This window comes from Rousettus aegyptiacus, unplaced genomic scaffold (assembly GCF_014176215.1).
Source record: "Rousettus aegyptiacus isolate mRouAeg1 unplaced genomic scaffold, mRouAeg1.p scaffold_m13_p_17, whole genome shotgun sequence".
NCBI classification, from domain to species: Eukaryota; Metazoa; Chordata; class Mammalia; order Chiroptera; family Pteropodidae; genus Rousettus; species Rousettus aegyptiacus.
The window spans coordinates 15,305,611-15,332,446 of NW_023416292.1; the positions used below are offsets into that span (position 1 = coordinate 15,305,611).

At 33.7% G+C, this 26,836-nt stretch overlaps 1 protein-coding gene across 6 annotated transcripts in view; it reads right to left on the bottom strand.

Moving 5' to 3' along the window:
* Positions 1–26,836, bottom strand: part of CEP350 (centrosomal protein 350) — a 116,477-nt gene that overhangs the window by 27,161 nt on the left and 62,480 nt on the right. For 5 of the 6 annotated variants that reach the window (XM_036234556.1, XM_036234555.1, XM_036234557.1 and 2 more), the window contains 9 exons: positions 26,082–26,251; positions 20,278–20,474; positions 19,489–19,673; positions 18,924–19,011; positions 12,741–12,887; positions 9,884–10,041; positions 3,806–3,928; positions 2,467–2,666; positions 25–239 (listed from right to left, as the gene is read on the bottom strand). In XM_036234556.1, coding sequence (XP_036090449.1) covers positions 25–239; positions 2,467–2,666; positions 3,806–3,928; positions 9,884–10,041; positions 12,741–12,887; positions 18,924–19,011; positions 19,489–19,673; positions 20,278–20,474; positions 26,082–26,251 — 1,483 coding nt within the window. The remainder of the gene's footprint in view (positions 1–24; positions 240–2,466; positions 2,667–3,805; positions 3,929–9,883; positions 10,042–12,740; positions 12,888–18,923; positions 19,012–19,488; positions 19,674–20,277; positions 20,475–26,081; positions 26,252–26,836) is intronic. The other variant, XM_016141162.2, reaches the window with a different exon arrangement.

The window sequence follows — 26,836 nt, forward strand, 5'->3', positions numbered from 1 at the left end:
AGATGCAAATATACATTAACTTACGTGTTTACTAGGAGAAGTAGAAGATTCCAGTTCTTGTGAAAACACCATGTCTTCGGTAAGGAGTATACTGCGATCTGGACTCCCCGGCTGCTCCTGAACCACAGACGCGGATGGTACATACTCAACAGCAGGGCTGCCCAATTCTTCTGGAATAGAGCTTTCACTGGGTAGATGAGAGAAGGAAGGTACTGGAGATTCAGCTTCACTCGCCATTTCTGGAAAGAGAGGGTAAAAACAAGAAAAAGTATACAATCTTGGTCACGGGAAATGTATGACTGTTATGAAACTAGCATGATTTCACTAGCTGCATTTAGATGTAATTTTTTAATACCATCACTTTAATGGACCACATTTACTATAAAGTCTGTCAGTCTAAGAATTTCAGTCTAAGAATTCTGGCTGATGCTTAGAAATCTATAACATATAATCAACAGTTTGACAGATGACCTAACTGTTTGTGTAGACGTAGAGCAATCACAACTTACATATTTGTTTAGGAATAGAAACTGGTTCGACTGCTTTGGAAAAACAATTTGGCAGAATTTGAAAAATATAAAAACATTCTACGATCTAGCAACTCCACTTCTAGGTATAAATTCTAGAGAAATCTTGTATATGTGCAGGAGACACATACACAGTCATAGCAGAATTGTTATAATAGTTAAAAACTGAAGGAAATGAAAATGTCTACTGAGAGTAAAATGAATAAATTGTGGTATTTTAATACAATGAAATGCTACATAGCAATAAAAATGAATGAAATAGAGCTGTGTGTATCAACGGAAATACACCATAAACTTTATTTGGGACTTTCAGAATATAGCATCTCTTTTGCCTCTGTCCATTGTGGTCTCTGATCTTTCTAAGAAAACAGAAATATGCTTGACATTAAACAGAAAATTCTTGACATTATGCTTGTATAATCCGCTGTTTTCCTTCTTTGTCTCTACAAGTATAATATCCCACAAAAATCAGGTTATATTACACTTTGGTACTACTAACGTTTGATATACTCAATTCTAAACATCACTTAAAATTCTGGGCCTGAAATCTGTAACATAACTTTATTTAACATAAGAAATACCTACCCCCCCCCCAAAGAATGTTTTAACTTTAGTAATAAACAAGGATGACCTGACATTCAAAAAGGCACTTTAATTAAAAATTTAAAAAGGTATATTTCTATATTGCATAAGTGTAGCATGATCAGAATGGTTGAATGAATAAATTCTAAAAATCCTCAAGGATATTCACCTATTCCAAGACAGAATGTGGGTTAAATTTAAAATGGTTTAGAAAATGATTCAATTTTTACATAGTAGGCAATGGAAGAATCTTCTACCTTTCTGCTTTACACTCAACATATACTGGTTTATTTTACTTAGTATAATGTCTTCAAGACTCATCCATGTTGTAGCATGTGTCAGAATTTCTTTCCTTTTTAAAGCTGAATTATAGTCCATTGTGTGTACGTATCACATTTTATTAATCCATTCATCTGTTGACAGACACTTGGGTTGCTTTCATTTTCTGGCTACTGTGAATAACGCTACTATAAATATGGGTATACAAATATCTCTTAGAGAACTTGCTTTCAATCCTTTTAGTATATATCCAGAAGTGGGAACAAAGTTCTTTGTTCCACCTACAGACCAGCAGGTTTGATGAGGACTGTACATGGCTTGAATGATGGCCTCCCCAAAGGTGTCTCATGTCTTAACACCCAGAACCTGTGAATGTAAACTTATCTGGAAAAAAGGTCTTTGCAGATGTAATTAAGGTAAGGATCTCATGATAAGGTCATCTAGATTATGCGGGTAAGCCCTAAATCCAACGACGAGTTTCCTTAAGAGACGAATGAGGAGAAGACAGACATGAAGGAGAAGACTACGTGAGATTAGAGTTATGCAGAAACAAGAAATGCCTATAGCAAAGACCCCAGAAGCCGGAAGAAGGAAGGAAAGAATTGAATCCTGCAACCAACAGTCCTGCCGACACCTTGACTTTGTACTTCTGGTCTCTAGAAGTGAGAGAATAATTTTTTTTAAGCCACTGCTACTTTAATCTGAGATTTATTTATTACAAATGCTTTTTAGATTTTATCAAGTGCCTTTTCTGAACCCATTGAGATGTTATGTAATTTGTCTTCTTTAATTTAGTAATTTACTACATTATCAATTTTTAAATATGTGTTAAACTCCATTTGGTCACAGAATAACCCATTTCCATGTCATGGAATTTTGTCTGTTTTTTTTTCTAAGTTTTCAAATATATTAGCATAAAGTTATTCACGATAGTCTCTTAACTTTCCGATTTCTACAAAAATTTGTGGATGTACCACATCCTTCACCTTTAATCATTCACATTTTTAAAGGTAATAAAGGAAATCTTTCACTATGTTTGGCTTTAGTTTGTAGTCTGAACAGAGTTACTATTTATTACCTTTCTGTTCTGTTCTCTGGTCCTCCAGTTCTTTCTTAGGAGTTTTAGGCTTTATTAATTCTTTGTCCCAGGCAGCCAAAGCTTGTTTTTCCATCTGACGAATTTCTGCTTCCTCTGCATCTAAACGTCGCTTCCACTCTAGCAGCTCTTCTGCATGCTGTCGCCGTTGCATTAGTTTTTGCTCCCGCTTTGTCAGAAACCTATGGTCACACCAGGAAGAACAGTGAGAGGACAAATCCATAGGCAGGACTCTCTCTGAGAGAGCTGTCACTCATTACCTTATCAACAGGCTGTGTAAAAAAGGACATACTACTCCTCCGAAAAAAAGTTTGTGATAATAAAAGTTTTAATGAGTCAGCTTATTCAGAAAATGAGAAAATTTCTTTTACTTGGAATTTTAAGAGTAGCAAAGGAAAAAGAGAAGTAAATTCAGGAAAGAAAATTCTTCAGAACATCTGGACAATCATAACCGATAACTCTTAAGTTACATATTCATTTTTCATAGGTGATTCTTCTTTATAACAGAAAATAAAAGGAATTTGTTCCGAAGGCTCAGACCAAAAAAACACACAAACCCAAAACAACAAAGACCAAAACAACAAAAAACAAACCCTAAAGCCCCCAAACAAGCAAGCAAACGAAAACATGTTCATGTCCCAATTTGACTTTCATTTTCAGATTCAGTCTTGTTTTGCTACAGGTATAATGAGTTACCTAAGAGACACAATGGCAGGTGATATAATCTGTTTTCCATGGAGAACACGGAGCACCAGTCAGATGCCTTATCCATATAAACATAACTTTATTTACTGGAGTAAAAGGGTGCGCCAAATGCCTCAAACTTCTCAATTTAACTTGACCTTTAAAATTAAATAGCCCAATATAGCTTAGCTCCAAAGGGTTAGGAGAAATTACTGATTTATGAAAAATTATCTGAGTAGTTAAAAGGTACTACCTAAACTCTCCTCAAATGTAGATGCCACGCTAAATAAAAGGTGGCTGCTCACATTACTGGGATTAGGTCTATAGTGGCAGCTAATCAACAAAAATGCACCCACGCATCTAACAAACAAAAATGCATAAGAGCTGTTACTCCACTTGTTGAACAATCAGCATGTCAAATTAATGTAGAAACAAAAAGGTGTGTGCGTGTGTGTGCATGTATGTATGTGTGTGTGTGTGTATGTGTGTGTGTGTATATATATATATATATGGGACATTTGACGAGAGGCCTCTAGGCTGTTAGGGAAAAAAAAAAAGAAAAAAAAAAGCAACAAAACAATCAAAAAGAACAGAGCATGCTCTATCAAAGAGTGCACTGAAAAAGGTGCAAAGTTACCTGACCAACTGGTTGTAGATATACAGCTGGAATTTGGGATGAAGGTTGGGAAAACAGACACTGAGAGAGGCCCAGTGATGAGACGTAAAGACAGAGAAGAAGTAGTGAACAGGAGAGCAGTGTCTACAAAATAAGGAGCAAGATTTTAAAACCAAGAGATCAAGAGGCAGAAAGAATGAGAAAGGGAAAGCATAAGAGCCGAGTGAAGAACTTCTAGTGTTTCCTGGATAACATTGTAAGCTACTAAGATAAAGCAAGTGTTACATTCTGTGTGACATATACAACATGTACTTTTATAGCTTTTACCAATGATTTTTGAATAAACAGGCTATTTTTTTCACATGTTGCTAATCACCATCTATACTTCCAGGCAAATTTACTACAGCAATTCTACATTTGTATGTAATCCAGAGCAAATGATTTTTATATCTGTACCTTTTCATATATTTTAAGCTTGAAATTAAATAAAAAAGCACTGCATTTACTTTACTTAACCATACCATCATGATCTAGCTTAAAAGGAATTTAGAAAATCTATTTATAGTAAAAATACCTTATCCATACAACATAAAATTTACTGCTAACAGGACCTAGTAGAGATACCTTGCTTTATATTTAACAAAGGCCCACTTAAATAATAATGTAGAAATACAATACCCATCCAACACAATATTAGGACACATAATTAAGAATAAACTAAGCTAATCCCAGTAAATATTGCCAGCAGTTAAAAAAAAAAAAAAAAAGCATGCTGTGGGCAGCTCTATCATAAGGTTAAAGGAAAGAAAATTACATATGTTAAAGTTATAAAAGTAGCAAAACTCCACTAGTTCTCTTCTTTTTAAACAGTAAATAGACCATAACACATATATATGAGAGGATAAATAAGTCTGGTAATAGTTTGGAAGGTTAATTCTCTTTGACAGAGCATGCTCCTGTTCACATGCACACAACAACTTGTAGATCAAGGCAACATTTATTGCCTTGGAAGGGCAAGGAACAGTATTAGTATGTCACAGAAGTGAGAAAATCTAGGTATAAATCCAGCCACTCATTTGGATTTTTAAAAGCAGAATCTTGCCTGCATGTATATTTTTAAATAACAGACGACTCAATGTCTGTTTCCCATACAATTAAATATTTCACCTCCCCTTCATTTACACACACAAACACACACACATCTGGACTGCCTTGATTTTCTGCACCTAAGTTTAAAAGAAAAAAATTTTGCCAAATTTCAAATCTTCCTTGCCATTCTTCATGAATGGATAATAGTTATTTTGATGCCAATTATCAAAATATTATGCAAAAACAAATGTACTTGACAAAAGGTCCAAAAAAATCTATTCATAACATTCAAATATCACCCACCCTCTTAAGTGTATAACTGCTAAATGCATGCATGACCTAGTACAAAAAGTAGAACAATATTGGAGAATACGAAATAAACTGTAAAAAAATACATTTAGATTTTTTTTGTCCTACTCAATAAAGAGGATAATTTCTCCACTAGAACAAGTACTAATATTTTATTTTTCATTTATTAAGATTAAGCATGTTCAAAAGCTCTCGGTTAGAAATGAACAACAAAAGAAATGGCTAACAGAACAAGAAAAGAGTTTAAGAAAAGTTTAACTTAAAATTAGAACTTCTTCCCAGAACATATGTTCCTTATTTATTACATGTACATTCTAGAAATAGCATCCTTTAAAAGTTGAATAAAATAAAGGTGAGATTTAAAAAAACAGTACTTCACACTAGAGCTAGCACTCTCTCAAGATGCTGCACAAGTAAGAAATAAAATTTGTGAATGCTGGAGCTATAAATGCCTACTAACAGAAAACACTACCAATATACTTTATGGTTGGTGTCAAGGCGTACCCCCAACAAGGCCTCTGATGGTATCAGAACACTGGACTAGGATTAGATATGCAACAAACTGAATTTAGTATGGAAATTGTTATGTTCCTATAATGTTTAATTTTAAGAAATTCATGTATAGTTAATTCATTTGTAAAGTCACACTTTCACACTCTAAACTTAGGCTATGCAGCTATTCAACCCCAGCAATCAGCCAATGGGCACTTTCCCGTTTCAATACATACTATTTCGAAGGGTCAGTTTCCACTTAGACAACTTTAAGTCATCAATGCAGTTTTTTGAAAAATCTGAGACTGAAAGCAGATACAACAATTCACCTCAAATGTTTTAGCTAACTGAAGTCCAGAGGGCAGGGTTTTAGTTCTAGTGGTGACATTATGCTATGTGTGTGACTTGGGACAAGCTACATAATCTCTGTGGGAGATTTTGTAAATTTCTTCCCGTAAAACTAAGGGACTATACTTGATGACTTCCCTTCCTATTCCGGCATTTTATGATTCCTTCTTCCAACCAAGCACCCCCTTGCACTTTTATTTAATACTCAACAAATTTCTAGAACATGTGAAATAAATGAGAACTCTTTTTTTCCTCACTGAGCTACTATAACTGTAGACTGCTCCAACAGATTATAAAAGCATGCTGTAACTTGAAAGAGGAAAATTAAGATCTAAATTTTAAGTGAAACTTTTAGTTATACAACTATTTGGTTCTGAAAGATATTAAATGAAACAAACGAAAATCTAATACCCTAGATCATTTTAAAATTATTTCTGGATCTATGGTTCTTTAATACTATATTGTTTTAAGTAAAAATGAAATATGCTTTAAATTTTAAAATGGATTCTTTCAAGTCCTTAAGACTTTTTAATGATATTCAAAAGGAAGATAAATGAAAATATGGATAGTACCAACCTAAATAGCAATCTAGCATTTTTTCCTATGGCAAAATCTATTACTTAAAATTATCTAATAATTTGAATATACTTTAATAAATAAAACAATACAGGTATATTATTCCTATCTAGAAAGTAAAGAAAATACAAATACATTAATAGACTATCAGGAGTTATTTAGCTACTACACTTAGTCTAGAACCTTCTCTAAGAAAATTCAATTTCTAATTTAAGGCAATATTTAAAACATTTTTTAAAGCTCTAATTAAAAAGTCTTTAATGAACTATCAAAAGCCTTCCCTTGCAAATCCTTTACTTTTTAAATTCAGATTAATGGTGAAGATTTCAATACTGATCAACCAATACCATAAATAGTTTTAGACAGAACTATGTTATATAATATTTACCATTAAACTTTTTGATTAAAGCCAAATAAGTTATAATTTGCTCATAACTGGGAACATTTTTAAATATTTAAAATATTTTAAAAAAATGTTTCAGAAGTTTTGTGACTATAGGCTTCTTTTCCCATGCTACCTTGACTTGCATGATCAAATGAAACAATAACTATGTATATTTCTTCTTTTTACACAATAAACTACTTTCTAATTCAAAAGTATGTTTAATTCTGAATACTCATCCATGAAAATTTCCTTGATACACTCCTTTCAATAATTTCTTCCTCTTCTGAACTTTCTTAGCAACTGATTTAAATACACTTCTCTACAGGAACCTGATACCTGCTCTTTTTTCTATCTGCTCTTTGAGGGCAGGATGTATGTTTGATTCCTCCTCATCTCCTCCAGAACAAATAACAGTGCCCTGTAGCAAAGGCGTAAATGATTTTGTTATTAGGTGTCTACTGTAGCAAATGACTACAAAATTAACTATTTATTTAGTAAACTGACATTCCAACATTGTAAAAAGAAATCTAAAGCTTTTTGTGATATAAATGGTATTTAAAAACTAGTTTTCAAATTACTTTGTTCTGGAGATCAAAATTTATTGCATAATAATAACCTTCCTTTATAATGCATTGGTAATTTTTGGAAAATACTCCAGTTCATCCTCGAACTTCAGCACCATCACCCAAACCTTAAACTAATTTCTTTGCCACTACTATCCGTACATCATCCCAAACACTAACTGCATTGCTTCAAAGAACAAATCAAGAAGTCACTGAATGCTTAAAGGCCCATTCTCTCTGACGACTTCTCAAAATTTTACTGCAACCGTTGATAAAGGAAGGGAGAACAATACTACAAAATTTCTAAGTGTTTGGTATTTTGGATTCTGAGAAAACAACAAAACAAATAATTTCACCTTGAACTGGTCAAGCTTTAACCAAATCTGAAATAAGCACCACATATATTGACTAATCTCACAGACAATGATTAGCAGTTCTTTCTACAGATGTGATTAAAATTATTAGGTTATTATTCATAGACACCAGCAATGAAGATCTTACTGATATAGATGAGCAAAGGATCAATGAAGACATTACCCCTGAAGCTATCTTTCCTCCAACATTTACCACTCAAAGACATTTGGAGGCAGATATAAAATGTCAAATCAGTTATGAAAATTTATGAGAGATTATCTTGAATTCAAAGACCCCTGGAGCAATAGAGCATGCCTATACAAGATATTGGAAAATTTTATCAGGAAAAGAAAAAAACACCTTTAGTCTGAATTTCAATAAATTCCTATTCGAAAAAGTCTTAATTAGTCTATTCCATGGAAATCATCCAAAAGGAATATTCACACATTAGTGAATATTTGGTTACACCTACTTCTATTTATTTTTTAAATTTGTATTTATATTTTAAAACTTATTTTCATAATCAATTTAGGTATTTTTAAGTTATAAAATGTCAATATTAAGTTACTGAAATGTAATTTCAATTAAGCAATGACATGCCAATCTATAACAATGCGCCTATATAGTAAATCAGATTTGACTTACAACTGTTTGACTGTTCAGAAACTAAAACATCATAGATAGACCTAGAGGTTATTATGCTGAGTGAAATAAGCCAGACATAGAAAAATAAATACCATATGATTTCATATGATTTCATTTATATGTGGAATCTAAGGAACAAAAAGAACAAGTTAATTAAAAACAGACTCACAGATATAGCGGACAATTTGGTGATGGACAGAGGGGAGGGTTTTGGAGGGCTGGGAGAAAGGGATAAAGGGTGAACGTAGTACAAATCAGTAGTTGATGATAGATGATCATGGGGATGGGGAGCACAACATAGGGAATGCAGTTGGCATTAATACGATGCCTTGGTGGAGGGCCAGGGGAGGGAGGGAGCAACTGGGGGGACCATTTTACGAACTACATAGATGTCTAACCAATGTACTGTATACTTGAAACTAATTCAAATAAATTAACTAATTTTAAAAAAAGAAACTAAAACATAGGTTGATGCCACATATGACTATAGAGCATTGTTAAATTTGGTGACATGTGGTACACTGCCAATGGATATTGAGGGACAACTTTTAAAGTTCAATCTGTGATTCAAATTTCTAACGTAAAATAAAATGGCAGTCAACAAAAATTTGTAATGGGTCTCTCTTCCATACTTCAAGAAGGTAGGGGTTTATAAAGTCAAAGAAAGGGTCAACAAGCAGCTAATTTACGAACGTTATTTAATTAAATGTACATCCGAAAGAATAAGCTCTTATATAAACGTCATTGTATATGTCAAAGCCACCATACAACTGGGCTACTTCTAAGCAGGAGTAGCTTTCTTTAAAAGAGCCTTTAAAAAAATAACAGAAATGTTTTAGAAGAATGGTAGAATGCCAAATCATTCAACGCCCCATGAGAATCTCAGTCTTTCTGGTTTTAATTGCGCAATCCACTTCTACTCACAAGTAAATTTCACTCTTCTATTTGATACTGAATAAGCCTGACAGCTGTAGAGAGATCTCAGGATATACCATTAATTGCGCCCCCAAGTCAGTAGACATGTCCTCAGATGTCAGAGAAGGTACAAACTTCTCACTTACTCATAACTTTTAATAAAAGAAGAAAACATCATCACGGGTATATGCGCAAATACTACTTTAGTTTTTAAGTATTACAACTGGCTGTATTAAAAACAAGAAAATTTGTTTTATAAATAAGATCTATAGTTAATCAACTTCTAGACCGATTTAACAGTTCTGCTAAAATGCTACTGAATCCATATAATACTATGTTGTATCAATCTAATGAATTACATTAAAAGTATTATTTGTTGCTACTACTTTCAATGTAAACAGGATATTTATAAAAATGAATTACTTTTCATCCATGCGACTTCTCATTTTCTTCAGTTTCTGCATAATGCTGCTAGTTTCACTGCTGGAGATTGAAATGGGGGAGGGACTGCGGGTCTCTAAGTCGGCTGGACCAGGACTGATTGCTTTATTATCTTTAGTATCATCATCACTATGAGAATCCTGCAAACAGAAGGGAATAAAGTGTTAAAATTTTACTGGAATTTAAGATCTCAAAGTGATCATAAACTGTCACTTCAAAATTAAGTGTATCTTCAAAACAGTATTTGTAAAGTAGCTGAAATTAAGGTATTACTTAAAGGACACAATTATATCACACATTTAAAAATGGCTAAAATATAAATTTTACATTATGTATATTTTATATATATTTATATATAATCACAAAGTATAATAATTTTTTTAAAATGTAAAAATATAAAAAACTTCTATTAGTAACCACTCAAAAGAAATATAAAATTACAGATACCATAACTATATAAAACATATATGTACAGACACAAAAAATGAGGAGACACATAACTTATGTTAATCTGCTGACAGATGCATCTTTTTTCTTTAAGTATTTCTTATAGAGAACAATATTTTCACAAATTAAAAAGCTTATAATGAAAACATTTAGAAACAACTGGTTTTATCAACACATTATTTCTAAGGATCAAAAGTAAAACTTTAATGGCTTAGTAAGACTTTCCCATAAACTGTCAATTATTCTCTTAAGTTTTCAGAAAGATGGGTAGGAACCATCATGGCAGTTTCCATTTTGTGAACAATACAAACAAAGCAGAGCTCTTCTCCTTCCCTTTCTCCTTCCGGAATAATTCAGTCCTAAAATTTTAGATGAAACAGAACAAGGTGGAGAAAGACAAAGGGGCCAAGAATGGGGTGTCCCAACCTGAGTGGGCTGAGGACATCTAATGCAGGTGGTGGCCTAAGTGGAGAGTCAGAGCCAAGGTGGGACAATGAGATGTCCACGTGGGAGTGACCTACCCAGCAAGTCTTAAGGCCAAACAGAGTGAGGTGGGATTCCCAGAGAACAGAGTCTCGAGAAGGTAAGGAAGGTATAGAGAAGGGGCAAAGGGAAGGGGAATATATTGCCTGACTTAGGGAGTCAGAGCCTAGGTGGGGTGAGAAGGGTACCCATAAGAGGAGGGGGATGGCATGGTTATGGAAGACAGGTTACATAGGAGGAATGATCAAATCATTAACTATATTAAGGAAAATGTTAGTCAAATACCTGTTAGAGAAGGAAGTTCCAAAAGAGAGAAAACTAGAATGAACCTTGTGGTGCTGTACTAAAACTGAAAGGATCAGTATGAAGCCCTGCTTTGTCAGTATGAACTCATGATATAATATGTGTGTATATGCATGTAAAATAAATATACTTGTAAAATGTATGTATGTATCTACAGCAACATATACTTACATATTCCTTAGACTGTTGCTTAGGAGGAGCAAAACCTAAACAGCAGTGAGCATGCCTAGCACCAGATCCTGATTTTTTAAGTAACTTTCCTCCTTGGAGAAAGGGCTAATTCTGAGGCTGGGCAGGCAAAGTACAAGATGACCCTGAAACACCTTGTTTCAAAAATATGGAAGTGCTCAAAGACTGATGAGGACATGTCAAAAGGACACAGACATCTGCTGGAAGAGGCTCCTGATAGCCCAATTTGGGACAGAGTGGGCATCAAAACAAATAATGCTAGTAAGGGACTATAATGCTGAGTAAAATAAGAATCTAGAGTCTGTACTGACATAAATAAAAGAAGAAATTTAAGTTTGATGAAGAACAGGAATTTATGTAGTCTCAATACCTCCATGCAAAGCATTTATTAATTATAAAGGGAAGGAGAATCACCTTACAATGAAGTCTGGCAGATGTCGCCTTAATCAAGTGATCAAGTCAACATCATAAGGAAAGGGATAAACCAAAACCTGATCAAACGCAACGAGAAGAATGCAGCATCACTTATTTGACATTCCTGCCAAAGATGCACAATCTGAATCTAGTTATGAGGAAAAATCAGACGAACGAAGTTGAAGAACATTCTACATCATAAATGGCATCTAATCTTCCAAAGTGTCAAAGTTATGAGAATCAAAGAACTTTTCCAGACTGAAAGTGACTAAAGAGACATGAAAACTAAATGCCATATGTGATTTTGAACTTACCTTTTGATATAAAGAACATTATTGTGACAATTGGAGAAACTTGAATGAGGTCTGTAGATTAAATGGTAGTAATGTATCAATGTTAATTGTTAGCAACATACTCTCAACTCAAGAGTTCTCTATACTGTTCGAAATTTTCTATAAACTTAAGATTGTTTCAAAATTTAAAAATCAAAGTAGAGAATATTAGAGATTTATTTAACTATACTGCTGTACAGTCTGGGGTTTCCAACACTAGCTAACTGAAACTTTACAGTATCTTAGAATAGATCCAAATTTTCAGTTTCTCCTTTGAACCAGTATCATTAATAGTAACAGTGGATATCTGAAATAAGTATAATATAAAGAGCAAAAGTAGTCTCTCTCATTAATTCTAAGGAATATAACTGGGTTGATAAGAAAGAACAAGGCTCTCTGTCTCGACTGAGTTTATAAATGGAAAACTTTTAAACTAATATATGAGCAATGAGTCCCTTTCAAAACTTGAATATACCATGGTCAAAAAAAAAACAAAAATAAAAAAACTCTTGCTACACCTAAAGGCACATATATAAAAATTTATTCTAGTTCATTACTGTATCACAGTGCTAGAATGAACATACTCAGGATATTAAAAGGTGAGGCAAGGTTAGGTATAAGCAAGCAGCATGAGGCAGAAATTTAAAAAATAATAATTTCATGTAATTTACCAATTTATTCTCCCCTGCAGACTTTAACTTCTCCTGTAGTTTTATGGTGGTCTGTCGGATCCTTTCTATCTCCTCCTGCTGTTTAAGAATCAGTTGTCTTTCCTTCCGAGCTGCCTTGTTAGCTTCTTGAAGACGTTTAATTTCTGCCTAAAGTTTAAAGAGTTAGGAAAGGGATTGAGATTTGGAGAAGGCGAGTCTAAATAGTTTAAAAATCCAATCATCACATACAAAAAAATAAACATAAAGTATTTCAAGATAATAGTACTAACACTGAAAAATTTAAAAGTAGTGAAAAGGAAAAAAGAGTCACTTAACTCCTCTCTAAAATAATCTGACTTGATCCTTTCATTTAAATAATTCTAATTACAACAGACTGATGATTTCCTATTCCCTTTTTAAACTTAATACACCCTTCACATTTTTCCATAATGCTCCTCAGTCTCTATACTTAATTGTTTAATAGCTGCATATCAAATAAACTAGTTAATGTAACTAATATTCTATCACTAATCTCTTAGGCCCTTTATAATTTTTTTACCATGGCTAATAATGCTTTAATGTCTATAACTGTTTCATACTATAGATTAGTTCTTTAGGAGACATTCCAAAAAGTAGGCCAAATAAGTCAAAGAGAATGAATCATTTTATGGCCCTTAAAATAGTTTTTAAAACTGCTTTAAAAAGGGATTTGTCTCCACTTAAATAAACACCACCAGAAACATTTACGACTACACTACACTGAACTCCCTCCACACAAGTCATTAGTAAGTGGGCAAAAGGTGATATATTTCACTGTTAATAATTGTTAAAATTTAGCAGAGGCTGTCTTTTTCATACATTTATTTTAACCTATTTTCTTGCCAATAAAAAAAGCATAATAAAGGCATTAATAATGTGTTACTTGTAATTTCTTTTAATTATGTTTGAGATTTTTTGAAACTGAAAATGCAGAATAGCTCACAATAAACATCTAATTTCCAAAATATCAAATTAACAATTGTTAATAGTCTGTCATATTTCTTCCTAGTCTTTAATTTTATAAAGAAATTAAACATTACAGATAAAATCAGTCTGCCATTCCCTGCCCCAACTCTTTAGAGGTAACCACTCTGAAGGCACATATCTTTCCTGCATGTTCTTTTAAAATTCTTCTACAGATATTTGTACTTACCTGCAAAATAACATACTGTCTGGTTTACATGTTTTCAAATTTTAATAAATAATACACATAGGTATTTTCAATCTTGCTTTATTTACTAGACATCACTTTTGATATACCTCCATGTTTACTTATACTTACATGCTGCACAAAATTATATAGGAGGTGTATATATTTAATTTATCCATTACCTCTATGGCTATATAATATGCTGTTGACTATTACAAACAATGCTGCAATGAACACCCTTATATTTTTGTCTCCTTGGGCACATATGCGAGTTTCTCTGGAGTAGTGGTTCTTGCAGTATGGTTCATAAACACCCTTTGGGGTCCCCGAGATCCTTTCAGAGTCTCTCAGGGTCAAACTGTCTTCATAACTAAGACATTATTTGCCTTTTTTTCACCCTCATTCTCTGATGGGATTTTATATATATATTTTAAGAAAACAAATGTATTTTCCAAAGTAAAATAAAATTTAGTGTAAAGAATAGTATTTAGAGTTCTGTGAACCTCTTTATTGTCTGGCTTGATCTTTTAAACATCATGCATTGGTCATTCAGAAAATGTTGGTTCGATGACTTATGAGATCTTACAAATGTTGACACATTTTATTATACAGTATCAAAAATCAAATTCATTAACATCACAAGAAAAATTCTTTAGTATTGTACTGGGTAGTGGATAGAAATTTTTGAAATTCTAATTTTTGCTTTGAAGTTTGAATTTTATCATTGGCAACAAAAACTGAGTTGCCGTCTTTTAAAGTAACAAGCACCCTTAGTTCATCTTTGAGAAAATGACTGCCAAATACCCAAATCTATTTAAATAATCTTGTCTCTGAATAATTCTTTCAAGTAAAAATGGTATTCCATTAAAAATGCAACTAGTTCAGCTTGGAATTCAAACAACAGCATAAACACTTCTTCCTGAGTGAATGATCACTGTGCTCCGGTATCTAGCAAAAATGGTTAATGCGGGCTTCCCATTTCTGTCCCCCAGAATGTGAAAACAAGTACTCAAAGGTCAACACTTAGTGAAATTAATAATTTTAACTATCTAACCAGGGCACTCTGCAGTGAAACTAGCTATTTTTAGCTGTGAGTGTGTGACAGTGAAAAATATGACGACTACTAGAACAATTTGGTGCCACTGCCCAGATCTGTGCTACGACACCAGCAGTTTTACTTACCATTGTTTTTGCACCACGTCATCACATGCAAAGGGCAAATTCATATTCCATTATCATTATGAAAATAGTTTTCATCCCCTGACACAGGAACACAATGTATATTTTGAAAACTGCTACTTAGCTCAGGCCTGAATTTCTGAACAAATTAATATATAAATTCACCCGATCTGAGGCTAGGAGAGACATTTTCAAGGGGATTCCAAGGGGAATAGGTTCGCTTCTCTCTTAAAAGTTTGTTTACTTTAAAATGGTTAATGGTATAGGTGAATTATTCATTTTAAAGTGGTTGTTTTGTTATGTGAATTTCTCCAGGAAAAAAAAGAATAAGACATAATAAAATGTTATTTTTCATGAATACAGTTATACAAAGATCCATGGCCAAATTGCTTATAGCCATATCGCTACCAGTCAAAATAATTCTTATTGATACAACTGCAAAAAACATCTTTGTACATATATCTTTATACTCTGGTGCTTTTATTTCTGTAGGGTAATTTTCTAGGGGTAGCCAGTTGGATCAAAGAGTATTTTTTGCACATTTACCTAAAAAAATTCTGAAGTTCTACAAACATAATATGCAGAAAAATCAGTCAAACACCTACCACTGAGATTGAACAGTTTCCCATATTTGTTTCAAATCTCTTTTTAAAAATCAATCATCACAGATGAAATTAAATTCTACCAATCTCTTCTTCTGTTTCCTCCCCAGAAGTACTGGGTAGTGGATAGAAATTTCCTACGTGAACTTGTGTGCTTTTGATGCATAAGTGATTCCACAGAACATATATTTACTAATTGGTGATTTTTTAAAATTAAAATGCTATCATACTATACATATTCCTTTGCATCTTGCTTTTCTATAAAAACCAATTTTATGATTTTTGATGAATGGCAATCTATTGCTGTACTGTTCAAAATGGTGGTTACTACCTACATGTAGCTATTTAAATCAAGAGTCATTAAAATTAAACAAAATTCAAATTTCAGTTACTCAGTTGTACCAGCCACATTTTAAGTACTCAACAACTATATGTGGCTTGTAGCTACTATACTGGATAACACAGATACAAAAAATTACCATCATTTCAGAAATCTCTATTATACAGTGCTGATATCTGATACATTCATTTTCCTGCAGCATTGTATTTTCATACAGAAATATGCTTTGTTTCATTTATTTGCCTACTACAGAAATTAAGTTGTTTTAATTTTCCCTGTATATATGTGAAAGCCTCTCTAGAATATATACTAAGATGTAGAAATACTAAGTCATAGATTATGTCTTCAACTTAACTAGATACAGTCAAACTGCTCTTAACAGTTCCACCAGCTACACAGACTAGGGTGGCAAAAGTGGAGACTTAAGAGGTTTCAAACTCACAGTCTCCCCCTCCCTATATTTGCCACTTCTGAAGCAACACAGATAGAAGTCTAAGGAGCTAAACCTAAAACTTCTCAACAACAGAGCATCAATCCCCACTGTCTTTTGTGCTGGTAAAACAAACAAACAAACAAACAAACAAACAAACAGGTCTGCTTGGCTTTCAATTGAAATCCCTGGACGGTCACAACCTAGGGTCACCGCAAAGTAGGAGACTGATGTGATGAACTCTGCAACCCAATGCTAAGCCCGCTCTGCTCGTAAATGGATTAAACTGAACAGCTGAACACTCTAGCTGCATAGCAGAGGAAAGGACAGGTCTTTGCTGGGGGAAGATAACATCATGCGCAGCCTTTGCAGTTATTTACACACAATGTCCAGCAATCATTAAAAAATTACTAGCTAGGCAGGCAAAAAGGATCATAAGTGTCCTGCAGTCAATAAAAAATTACTAAATATGCAAAAAGGACCATATGATAAAAAATAAAAACAGACAATAGTAGCAACACAAGCTGTCCAAATATTAGAGTTAGCAGACAGGGAAATTAAAATGACTGAATTTCAACAAAGAATTAAAATCTATATAAAAAAAAATTATTATAGGACTAAAAACATCAAGAACCCATTAAATGGATTTAACAGTACACATGACAGTACAGAACACATAATTAATGAATTCGAACACAGGTCAATAAAAACTTTCCAAACTGAAGCACAGATTTTTAAAAATTGTTTTAAAGAGTAATATAAGAACAAAACAGTAGACAAGAGATGTGGTAAACAGTCAGTCAAAGGGTCTAACAATGTCTGCTCTGAGCCTCTGATGGAAAGGAGGGAGAGAATGAAGGAACACAAGAAGATATAATTTTCAAAAACTGAGGAAATACAATGAACCACAGATTCGAAAAGCTTAGTAAACCCTAAATAGCATGACTACAAAAGAAACCACGCCCAAGCACATCATAGAAAAACTACCGAAAAATCAAAGACACATCTTTTCAAAATCTTAAAAACAGCCTTCAAAAGAACATTAAGAACATTACAAAAATAATGGAAACAGGTAGACAATGGAAACTGATATCGATAAAAATGCTGACAATAATTCTATACCTAGTAAAAATATCCTTCAAAAACAAAGATGAAAAATACATTTTCAAACGAACAAAACTAAATGTGTTATCATCAGGCATGCAATAAAATAACTGATTCATTGAAATTAAAAGCTGTGTGCTTCAAAGCACACTATTAAAGTAAAAACATAACCACACAGAATGAGAGAAAATATCCGTAAATCTAGTTTTTATTCTATTTTACAAACAGAAAACTATTATAACACTATAAACAGTTCTTTACTTATGTTAACTAAAAAAAATTTTAAGTTATTTTAAAACCAATTTTTATAGATTGAAAATATACTTTATTATTTTTAAAAATTAAGTTGAGATTTTTTTCAAGTTAACATGATCAGTGATGTTTCCTATGCAAACTGTTTTAAAAAGTTATTTAGATAAAATCCCATATGTAACTCAAATGATCAAATTCATCTAACATAGTAGCTAGTACCTAGCAACAAGTCAATAGAGAAAAAGAAAACTAAATCTGTTTAATACTTAGAAGGCAACGTGAAACACATTTACATATGTGACCTCATTTAATACCCATGATCACCATATGAAGTATAATCTTACTCCTACAGATGAGGAAATTAAATCTCAGAGTTACTTAAACTTGGCCATGATTACATAGTTGGAAGTGACAAAGCTGGAATTCAAATAAAAACTAACATTTATTAGGCACTCACCATTGTGCCAAGGGCTGCTCTAAGTTTATTATCTGTATTAATCCATTTATTCCTCAAAACGCCCCTACAAAGTATGCTATCATTATTATCCTCAGTTTATAGATAAAGAAACTGAGGCACAGAGAAGTTAAGTAATTTGTCCCAAAGTTATGAAACTAATAATTCATTGACTTGGGATTTTAATCCAGGGATTTTAACTAGGGCCTGAATTCTTAACCACTATACCATGTTGTCTCTCCAGGAGTCAAACACCAGGTCTTTCTGAATTCAAAATATTTGTTAATTTGTAACTGTGTTGAAAATCTATGTGGGAAAACTGACTAAAAATGTAACCCAAATAGACTCTTTTACATATATCTTAATTTTTAAAATAAGTCTTTTGAAGGATTATTTTATTTCATATACTAAATGAAGGCAGAAAGTTTGACTCTATACTGTATTAAGTTAGCAGTGACACATAATCTTAATTTAGGAGAAATATGATAGACTACCGAGCAATTCCTATAATTATAGTAGTATGGGGACTAGAGTGCTAAGTATCGATTAAATCTCATTTAAGGTGATAATAAAAAGAGATTAGGCAAAACAATAGATTCCACAATTCAATTGGCCTTAATAAATTCTCTTAAAGGAGTATTTTTCCTAACATACCTTTTCTTGCTGCAGCCTTAAAAGCAAACCACGCTGTTTCTTCCGGAGTGGGGGCATTTTATCATCTTCTCCCTTGTCTCGTAGATGTCTGCAAATATTTCCCATTGAGGCAAAAATTAGATTAAATTTCTATTTTTAACGTCAAGAATTCTCAACCACTAAAAAGTCTCTAAACCAAAGAAACATTTTCAAATGTGGAAAAGGTGGCATGCAGCAATTCTTCTTTCAATAATTATTTTACGGTATGTATAACATATGTGAACCTCAGATTGTGTCCTTTAAAGAGAAAATAACTTTGAGAAATGTACAACATGATAAGGAAATTCAGTACAAAATAACATAAGAGCCAGTTAAGTGATAAAAGAGAAATGCAAAGAAAATGTTTTATGAGTAGAATGTCTTGAAGGCAACATGATTCCAGGACGGCTAACATATCTCTAGCTTGTTAAACTGAGCTAATCAAATCAAATTAAACTAGGAAACAAAAATATTTTTAAAAATAAAGCATTTCCTTTTTGAAAGGAGAAACTGAACAGTGAAAACTACGTTCACTGAAAGAACTTACTTTTTCTGATGCTCTAACCAGGCTAATTCAGCCTTTGTTTTCTCCTTCAAGGCCTTTTCACGGAGACGCAAGAGTGAAGATTGGTGAGCTGCCCTCATTTCCTCTTCTTTCATATACTGTCGAACCATCTCCATAGTAAATTTAGAAAAGCTATCTTGTCCTCCTGAGAATGGCATGCTCAGCTCCTAAGAAAGAGTTTGTTTTTAGTTTATCACTATCTAAACCTTTTGGAACTTAATTAACTTCATTAAAAGAGGTATGCACTTATAAAAATAAATTCATAGAAGTCAATTTAAAATGTTGCTAGCCATGTAAAAGAATATTCTTCAAAAAAAGGCACATGAGAGGGAGTAACATTCACCTGCTTATTTATTCAGCCAGTAAAATTTTAACAACTATTGTAAGCCTGGTACAAATGTCCCAGGGATAAAAACAGGGTAAGAATTTGCCCCTGTTATCCAAAAGGCTTACAACTTAGTAAGAAAACTGATATAAATTTTTAAATGGAATAATGTTTTTAAAGAGTGAAGCAAATGAAAAAGCTAAAGAGATAACTTTGGTTTAGATCCTCAAAGGCCTTATACATCGTTCCAAGGAATAAGTTTGTATTCTACGTTGTAAGGAAAGCAAAGCCAGGTTCTACAGCAAAAACATAACAAAACTGACATGTTAGGAAAATTATTCTGGTAGCTGACAATTAAGTGCAAGTACAAAACGTACCCTTGTACCTTTAAGAGAACACATTCACAGCTATTTATGAAGTATCTCCAAAGGTAAACTGAAACACACCTTGGCAGAAGACAGTATAGTCTTTTCTGGGGAAGTTTCTTCATCAGAGTCATCATGATGGCCTCTCTTCTTTTCCATGTTAAATCTGCGATGACTCTCAGAAGGCAATAAAGATCGAAATGACTTTTCTTCTATTTCATCTTCTGTCATGGATTCATCAAATTTCAGGGAATATTCTGTTGCAATAGAAGTTGAATCTAAAAGAATGTGGAGCGAGTAGATTTTATCATTTATCATAACAGTTTTCAGTAGGTATTTAATTAGTAGTTCTTACTGCCTCTTTATGGGACAATATAGCATAAATTCATAGAACTGATTACTAGCAATAAGCAAGAAATTTTTAAAAGTTCACTTAGCTTACAAACGAGAAAAAAACCTCTAAAATATCTAAAAATATCAGTACAAGATATATTGTAAAAGTGTAATGTACTTCATATATAAAGAACTCTTACAAGCAGATTCCAAAACTAATACCTTACAGAAAATTGAGTGTCAAGATCACATGCTTCACAAAGCAAACATAGTCAAAATAAAGTTTTAAAAAGTTTAACGTTACTAACAATCAAATGCAAATTAAGAAATTTTAGAACTCATCAATTCCACGCTCAATTAAAAACATGACAGCTCTTTTAAACTGGCTCCTGTGTGCCTCTGACATGCCACTCCAAGGATCCTACTGTTTACTGAGCATCCTCAGTTTCTGATACAAGATGCCTCTACAAGCTCATTTTGTATTTTCCCTTCCCAATCCTAAAATCGGTCATTTCTCTTAAGAGCTCTGGTTTCCTTTATTGGAGAATATTTAGAAACCACAATCTGGGCACTGGTTGTCCTTGTTATTACTGGGGCTTAGTTGCTTCTTTACTCTATCAATGGACAGAGCTATGTAACATATGCATGTATAACAATCCATACACACACATTCTTTCCTGTATGTATCTATCCATCCATCCATCCATCCATCCATCCATCCATCCATCCGTCCGTCCGTCCACCCAGCCACCCACACAGGGATTCACACTGACGTTTCTGACTAGCCAGTACTACAGATTTCATTTTAAGTTTTCCTTTCTTATGTATCTATAATTTCCCTCTTTAACATTGAGAAACCTGGCTCACACCATCCAACATCCATTTATGTACTTTTTTGTTCAGCCCCAACATATATGTAAAAAATTGTTAGCCTGTACCCCTGTGGGGGAATAAAAAACAAAACAGTTATTTTTATACGGTTCCTTTTGTATTTAGGCTTACAATTTCCACTCAAAAATACCACTTTCCAAGGTTACTCAGGTCAGCTCCTTTCCCTCTACCCCCTTCAGTGTGGTTATGCCATATATTTGTAATACAATTAGATTAATTTGTCACAGGCTGTATTCCACCCCAGAACCCCCTCACATCCTGGCTGATTGTAAGTGTTTAGCTTGCATATGTGAGAGTTTATTCTTTATGATGTATAATTCTAGGGTTCTGACAAAAACATAGCATCAGACAGTATATACAGAACCACATAGAATACACAATACTTTACATAATGGTTGCTTCACACTAAAAATTCTCCTCTGCATCTGCGTTGTAGTGAATCCTTCCTCTTCCAATAACACCAGGAACCATTAATCTGTTTTCCACTCCTATAGTTTTGCCTTTTCCAGAATTTCATACAAATAGAATAATACAATATGCAGTCCTTTTGGGCTTGGCTTCTTCTGCTTAGTAAAATTCACTTAAAATTCATCCATGCTTTTGCATGAATCAATAACTTGTTTCTTTTAATTATTGAATAGTATTCCATTGTACAGATTTACCAGTTTGTTTATCCACTCCTCTAGTAAGACATCTTACTGTTGCCCCTAATTTTTAGTAATTAGAAATAATGAATGGTGCTATAAATGCTAATTGTAGGTTTTTGTGTGGACATATGTTTTCGAATTACAGGGTAAGTACCTATGCATGTGATTGCTGGGTAATTATATAAAACACTGTGAAAATGTCTTCCAAGGTAGCTGTACTATTTTCCATCTTCATTCTTACCACCAATTTGGTGATTTAATTTTCATTCCCCTAATAACATGTGATATTGAAGACCTTTCTTATATCTATTTACCACTGATATTTTTATTTCAATGAAGTGACTGTTTAGAGCTTTTGCACATTTTTAAAATTAGGCTCTTGATTTCTTATTCAGTTATGAGTCCTTTACATATTCTAAATGTAAGCCCTTCGTCTGAGATTTATAAATATTTTGTAACAGTCTGTAGCTTATTTTTCATTCTCTTAATGTCTTTCACAGAGAAGATTTTTAATTTTGACAAAGTACAAGTACTCAATTTTTTCTTTCATGGACTGTACTTCTGGTGTTATATCTAAAAACTCACTGCCAAACCACAGGTAACCTAGATTTTGTCCTATGTTTTCTTCTATATATTGGTTTTTTAATGGTTTAATTTCACTGGATCTTGACAGCCCTGTGACATGCCACCTTAGCCTCTCTAGATTCCTAAGTCCACCTCCTTCTTCAACTCAGGGTGACTGCTGGGCTCCGTGCTCTGCAGTCTGGAAACTCCCTCCAGGCAGTTAGCTGGGGCAAGCACAATGCTCATCTCAACTGTTTCCCGTCTCTCACGAATCAGCATCATTCACTGCCTGATAGACAATGTCTTAAAAATAGTTATATGTTTTGTCTGGTATTTTAGGAAGGAAGGTAAATTTGGTCCTGTTCCTCCACTGTGGCCAGAAGTAAAAGTCCAAGTAATTTAAATTTATATTTCTTAAAGAAGTTAGATATATCAAAAAGTCACAGTTCATAACATTTCACTTGACAATTATTTATTCAGTTATTGGAGGCCAGGCACCATGATAAACAGTTGAAATACAGCATTATCAAGTCACACATGATTACTGTCTGTCCTTCTGAGGCCCACAGATATTATCTATAATTAAATTTGTCATCAGTACTCTAATTATAAAGACTATTATTAAGATAAAATTTAGCAGAGGTTAAATTCTTCCTATAGGAAAAAACTTAATAGATAATTTCTCTATTATTTTCGTATATGCTTTATTTCTCCCATGATGTGTAAGTTGTCATCATCAAGTCTGATCCTAAAATGAATTTCATTAGTCTTTAATCCAGCAGTTCATAAAATATTTTTGATTGTGTATACCTATCAATTAAAAAAATGAGCCTGTCTCGATATTTATAAACTATTGCTATTTGTCTGTTTGGGTTACCATAACAGAATCCCACAGACTGGGTGGCAGAAATTTATTTTCTCACAGTTTTGGAGGCTGGAAATCCTCCAAGATCAAGGTGCTAAGCGGGGTTGATTTTTTGGTGAGATGTTTCTCCTTGGCTTGCAGGCTGATACCTTCTTCTGTGCTCTCACTCAAAGCCTCTTCTCTGTGCATGTGCACTCCTGGTAATCTTTTCCTCTTGTTAAAAGGACACCAGTCCTATTAGATTAGAGGATCATCCTTATGATCTCACTGAACCTTAATTACCTCCTTAAAGGGCTTATCTATCACACTGGAAGTTAGGAGTTTCAACATAAGAATTTTGAGGGGACACAATTCAGTTCATAATATTCCACGTTCTAGCTCCCCTAAATTCGTTCCTTCTTCCATGCAAACTACATTCACCCCATCCCAACAGCCTCAAAAGTCTTAACCTATTCTCGCATCAACTACGTGTCCAAAGTCTCATCTAGGTATGAATGAAGACTTAAGGTATAATTCATCCTGAGGCAAATTCCTTTCTAGCTGTGAACCTGTGAAACAAGACATGTTATGTACTTCCAAAATACAATGGTGGGACAGGCATAGAATAGACAATTCTGTTCCAAAACAAAGAAATTGAAAAGAAGAACGAGTCTCAAGCAAGTCCAAAACCGAGTAGGACAAATTCCATTAGATCTTAAGGATTAAGAATATTTCATTTTGGGCTCAATGTTCTGCCCTCCTGGCCCACCAGGCCATCAGCTATGCCTTCCAGGCCCACTAGGGTGGCCTTATCCCCTCACCCCTGAGTGGCATCCACACCTCTTGGCCATTGGCAGCAGCTTTGCTCCTGGGGTCCTGAGCAGGAACAGCTGGACAACTGAAACCAAGGAGGTGGCCCCATCCTCTGAAACCACAGCAGCCTTGCTGCCTGGGCTTGTGCGCCCTGGGCCTGTGGTGACAGTGGCTCCCTGTTCACATCTGAACCACCTTAAGGGTCATTTTTCCCTTTTCTTGAAAGATAAGGCATGCTCACAGCTGGATACCTCTACTGTCTCATCCACAGAATCCCAGAAGTCTGAAGCCTTCCTATATTTCATCCCATCTCTTGTTCTTCAATCCAAATTAGCAGTGTCTACTGGCATATTCCCATCTCTATTCCTGGCTTCGGCTGAGATGGCTGATTAAATCCATGGGTGATCTTTTTATGGAGTGACGGTCCAGTCACACCCTTATTCCAGAACATGCTTTCTCATTTTTTATAATATGGATTGGCTGAGTATTTTCCAAATCTTTAGGTTCTGGTTCCTTTTTGCTTAACAAATCCTTCAATTTATCTCTCCTCTCACATTTTACTATAAGAAGTAAGGAAAAAACAGTGAATATCTTCAACACTTTGCTTAGAGATGTTCTTAGCTAAATATCCAAGTTTCTCACTTTTAACTTCCACTTTCCACAAAACACTAGAGCAGTTCAGCCAAGTTCTTTGGCATTTTATAACCAGGACTACCTTTCCCCCAGCTTCCAACATAGTCCTTATTTCCATCTTTATCAGACTTTATCAGAATCACTTGCAACATCCATATTCCTACCAACAGTGTCTGCAAGGCAATGTAAGCTTTTTCTAGCATGCACCTCAAAACTCTTCTAGCCTCTAATAGCTAGTTCTAAAGCCCCTTCTACATTTTTAGTATTTGTTAAAGAAGCACTCCACTTTTCAGTACCAAGATCTGTACTAATCAGCTAGGGCTGCCATAATTAAGACTGCTATATCCACATACTATAGTCATTATAAAATTTATAAAAAATATTTATAAAGGATGAGAAAAATGAACTATTTTCTTCTTGCATTCCAAAGACAATCTTGTCCATCCTGCTTTGAAGACTACGGTTCTAGACAATCAATCAAAAACACTGTTTAAGAGCCAGATATTTAAGAAAATAAATTATAGAATGGAGGCCTTTAATAACTCTGACTTAATGTCTTAAAGGTGCCATTTGTTGCCAGATTCTGTTTTCTTTGTTACGTTATTTACTGCCCATGATCTGACAGGAATAAAGCTTTTGCTAGAAAGAGTTAAGTAATGAACTTTAATATAGTTATTATTCTATGTGATGTTATCATTATTTATAAGAAACTGTATCCTTATTACAGTTTAAAGTTCTAATAATGAATTCTTTTTACGATTATGTTACATATCTGTAATAGAATAAAAGTAATTTTTTTTCAGTGTTGAGTATGTATTTTTAATTCACATTTATGTTCTCCAAGGTTTAGTTTCGCCAGCCCTCAGGATCATGACAATCATATAAAATATTGGCAAGGGTTACTGGCATATTGTGTATGGCCTTGAAAGAGTTTCACCTGGATACATTTACTATCAGATATATGGCCCTGTCTTCATTATCACCATGTTCAAATTATATTAACTAGCTCAGCCACAAATATCTCAAAGGGCTCTATAAGCCTCCCAAAACAAATAATTTTATATATATATGTGTGTATATATAATATATATACACACATATATGTGTGTGTGTATATATATATTTTATATATATATGTATATCTGTGCAAGGAAAGTTACCTTTCTCATCAGGAAGAGAAGGTACACTGTCACTTCGCAGAGAATCATCCGCAGCAGTCTGAACCTGCTCATCAATAAAACTGTCCATCTTCTCACCATGAAGTTTCTTCTCATTTTCCTTAGAAGATAGAACTGAAGGACTTTCACGACGGCTGCTACCGCTACTACTTCTGTTAATGAATATTAAAGAAATAAACCAAGAAAAAAAAAGTGACAAAATAAGGAATGTGCCTTATGACCAAGATATAAACTGATGAAAGATATAATATAAAACAAAAATGAATGTTAAGTAGACATAAGTCTGAGAAGAACCTTTTAGAGAAGGTGAGGAGAGGGACGTTTCACACTGAGCCATGAGGGGCGACCACTATTCTCAGGCTATCACTCCCACTTCCCTTTCTTTTCAAAAGCACTGGGAGAAGAGACTTCTACTTGGTATTTCACACTTCCTTACTTTTTGTCAATACCACGATTTATCACAACCTACTTCAATCCCAACTACTCTACTGGAACTGTTCTGGTAAACTCTGAACTCTAATTGCCAAATCCAATAGAAAATTGCTTTTTCTGCGACATTAGATGGTGTTGACTTCTATCTCCTTCTTTAAAAGCTTGCTAAAGCAATTATGATAAAATGTTGACATTAAGGTATTTGGATGAAAGCTATTTGGGAATTTTGTATTATTCTTGCAACTTTTCTTTAAATTCACAATTATATCAAAATCAAATGTTAATTTAGTAGCTCTCCTTTATTT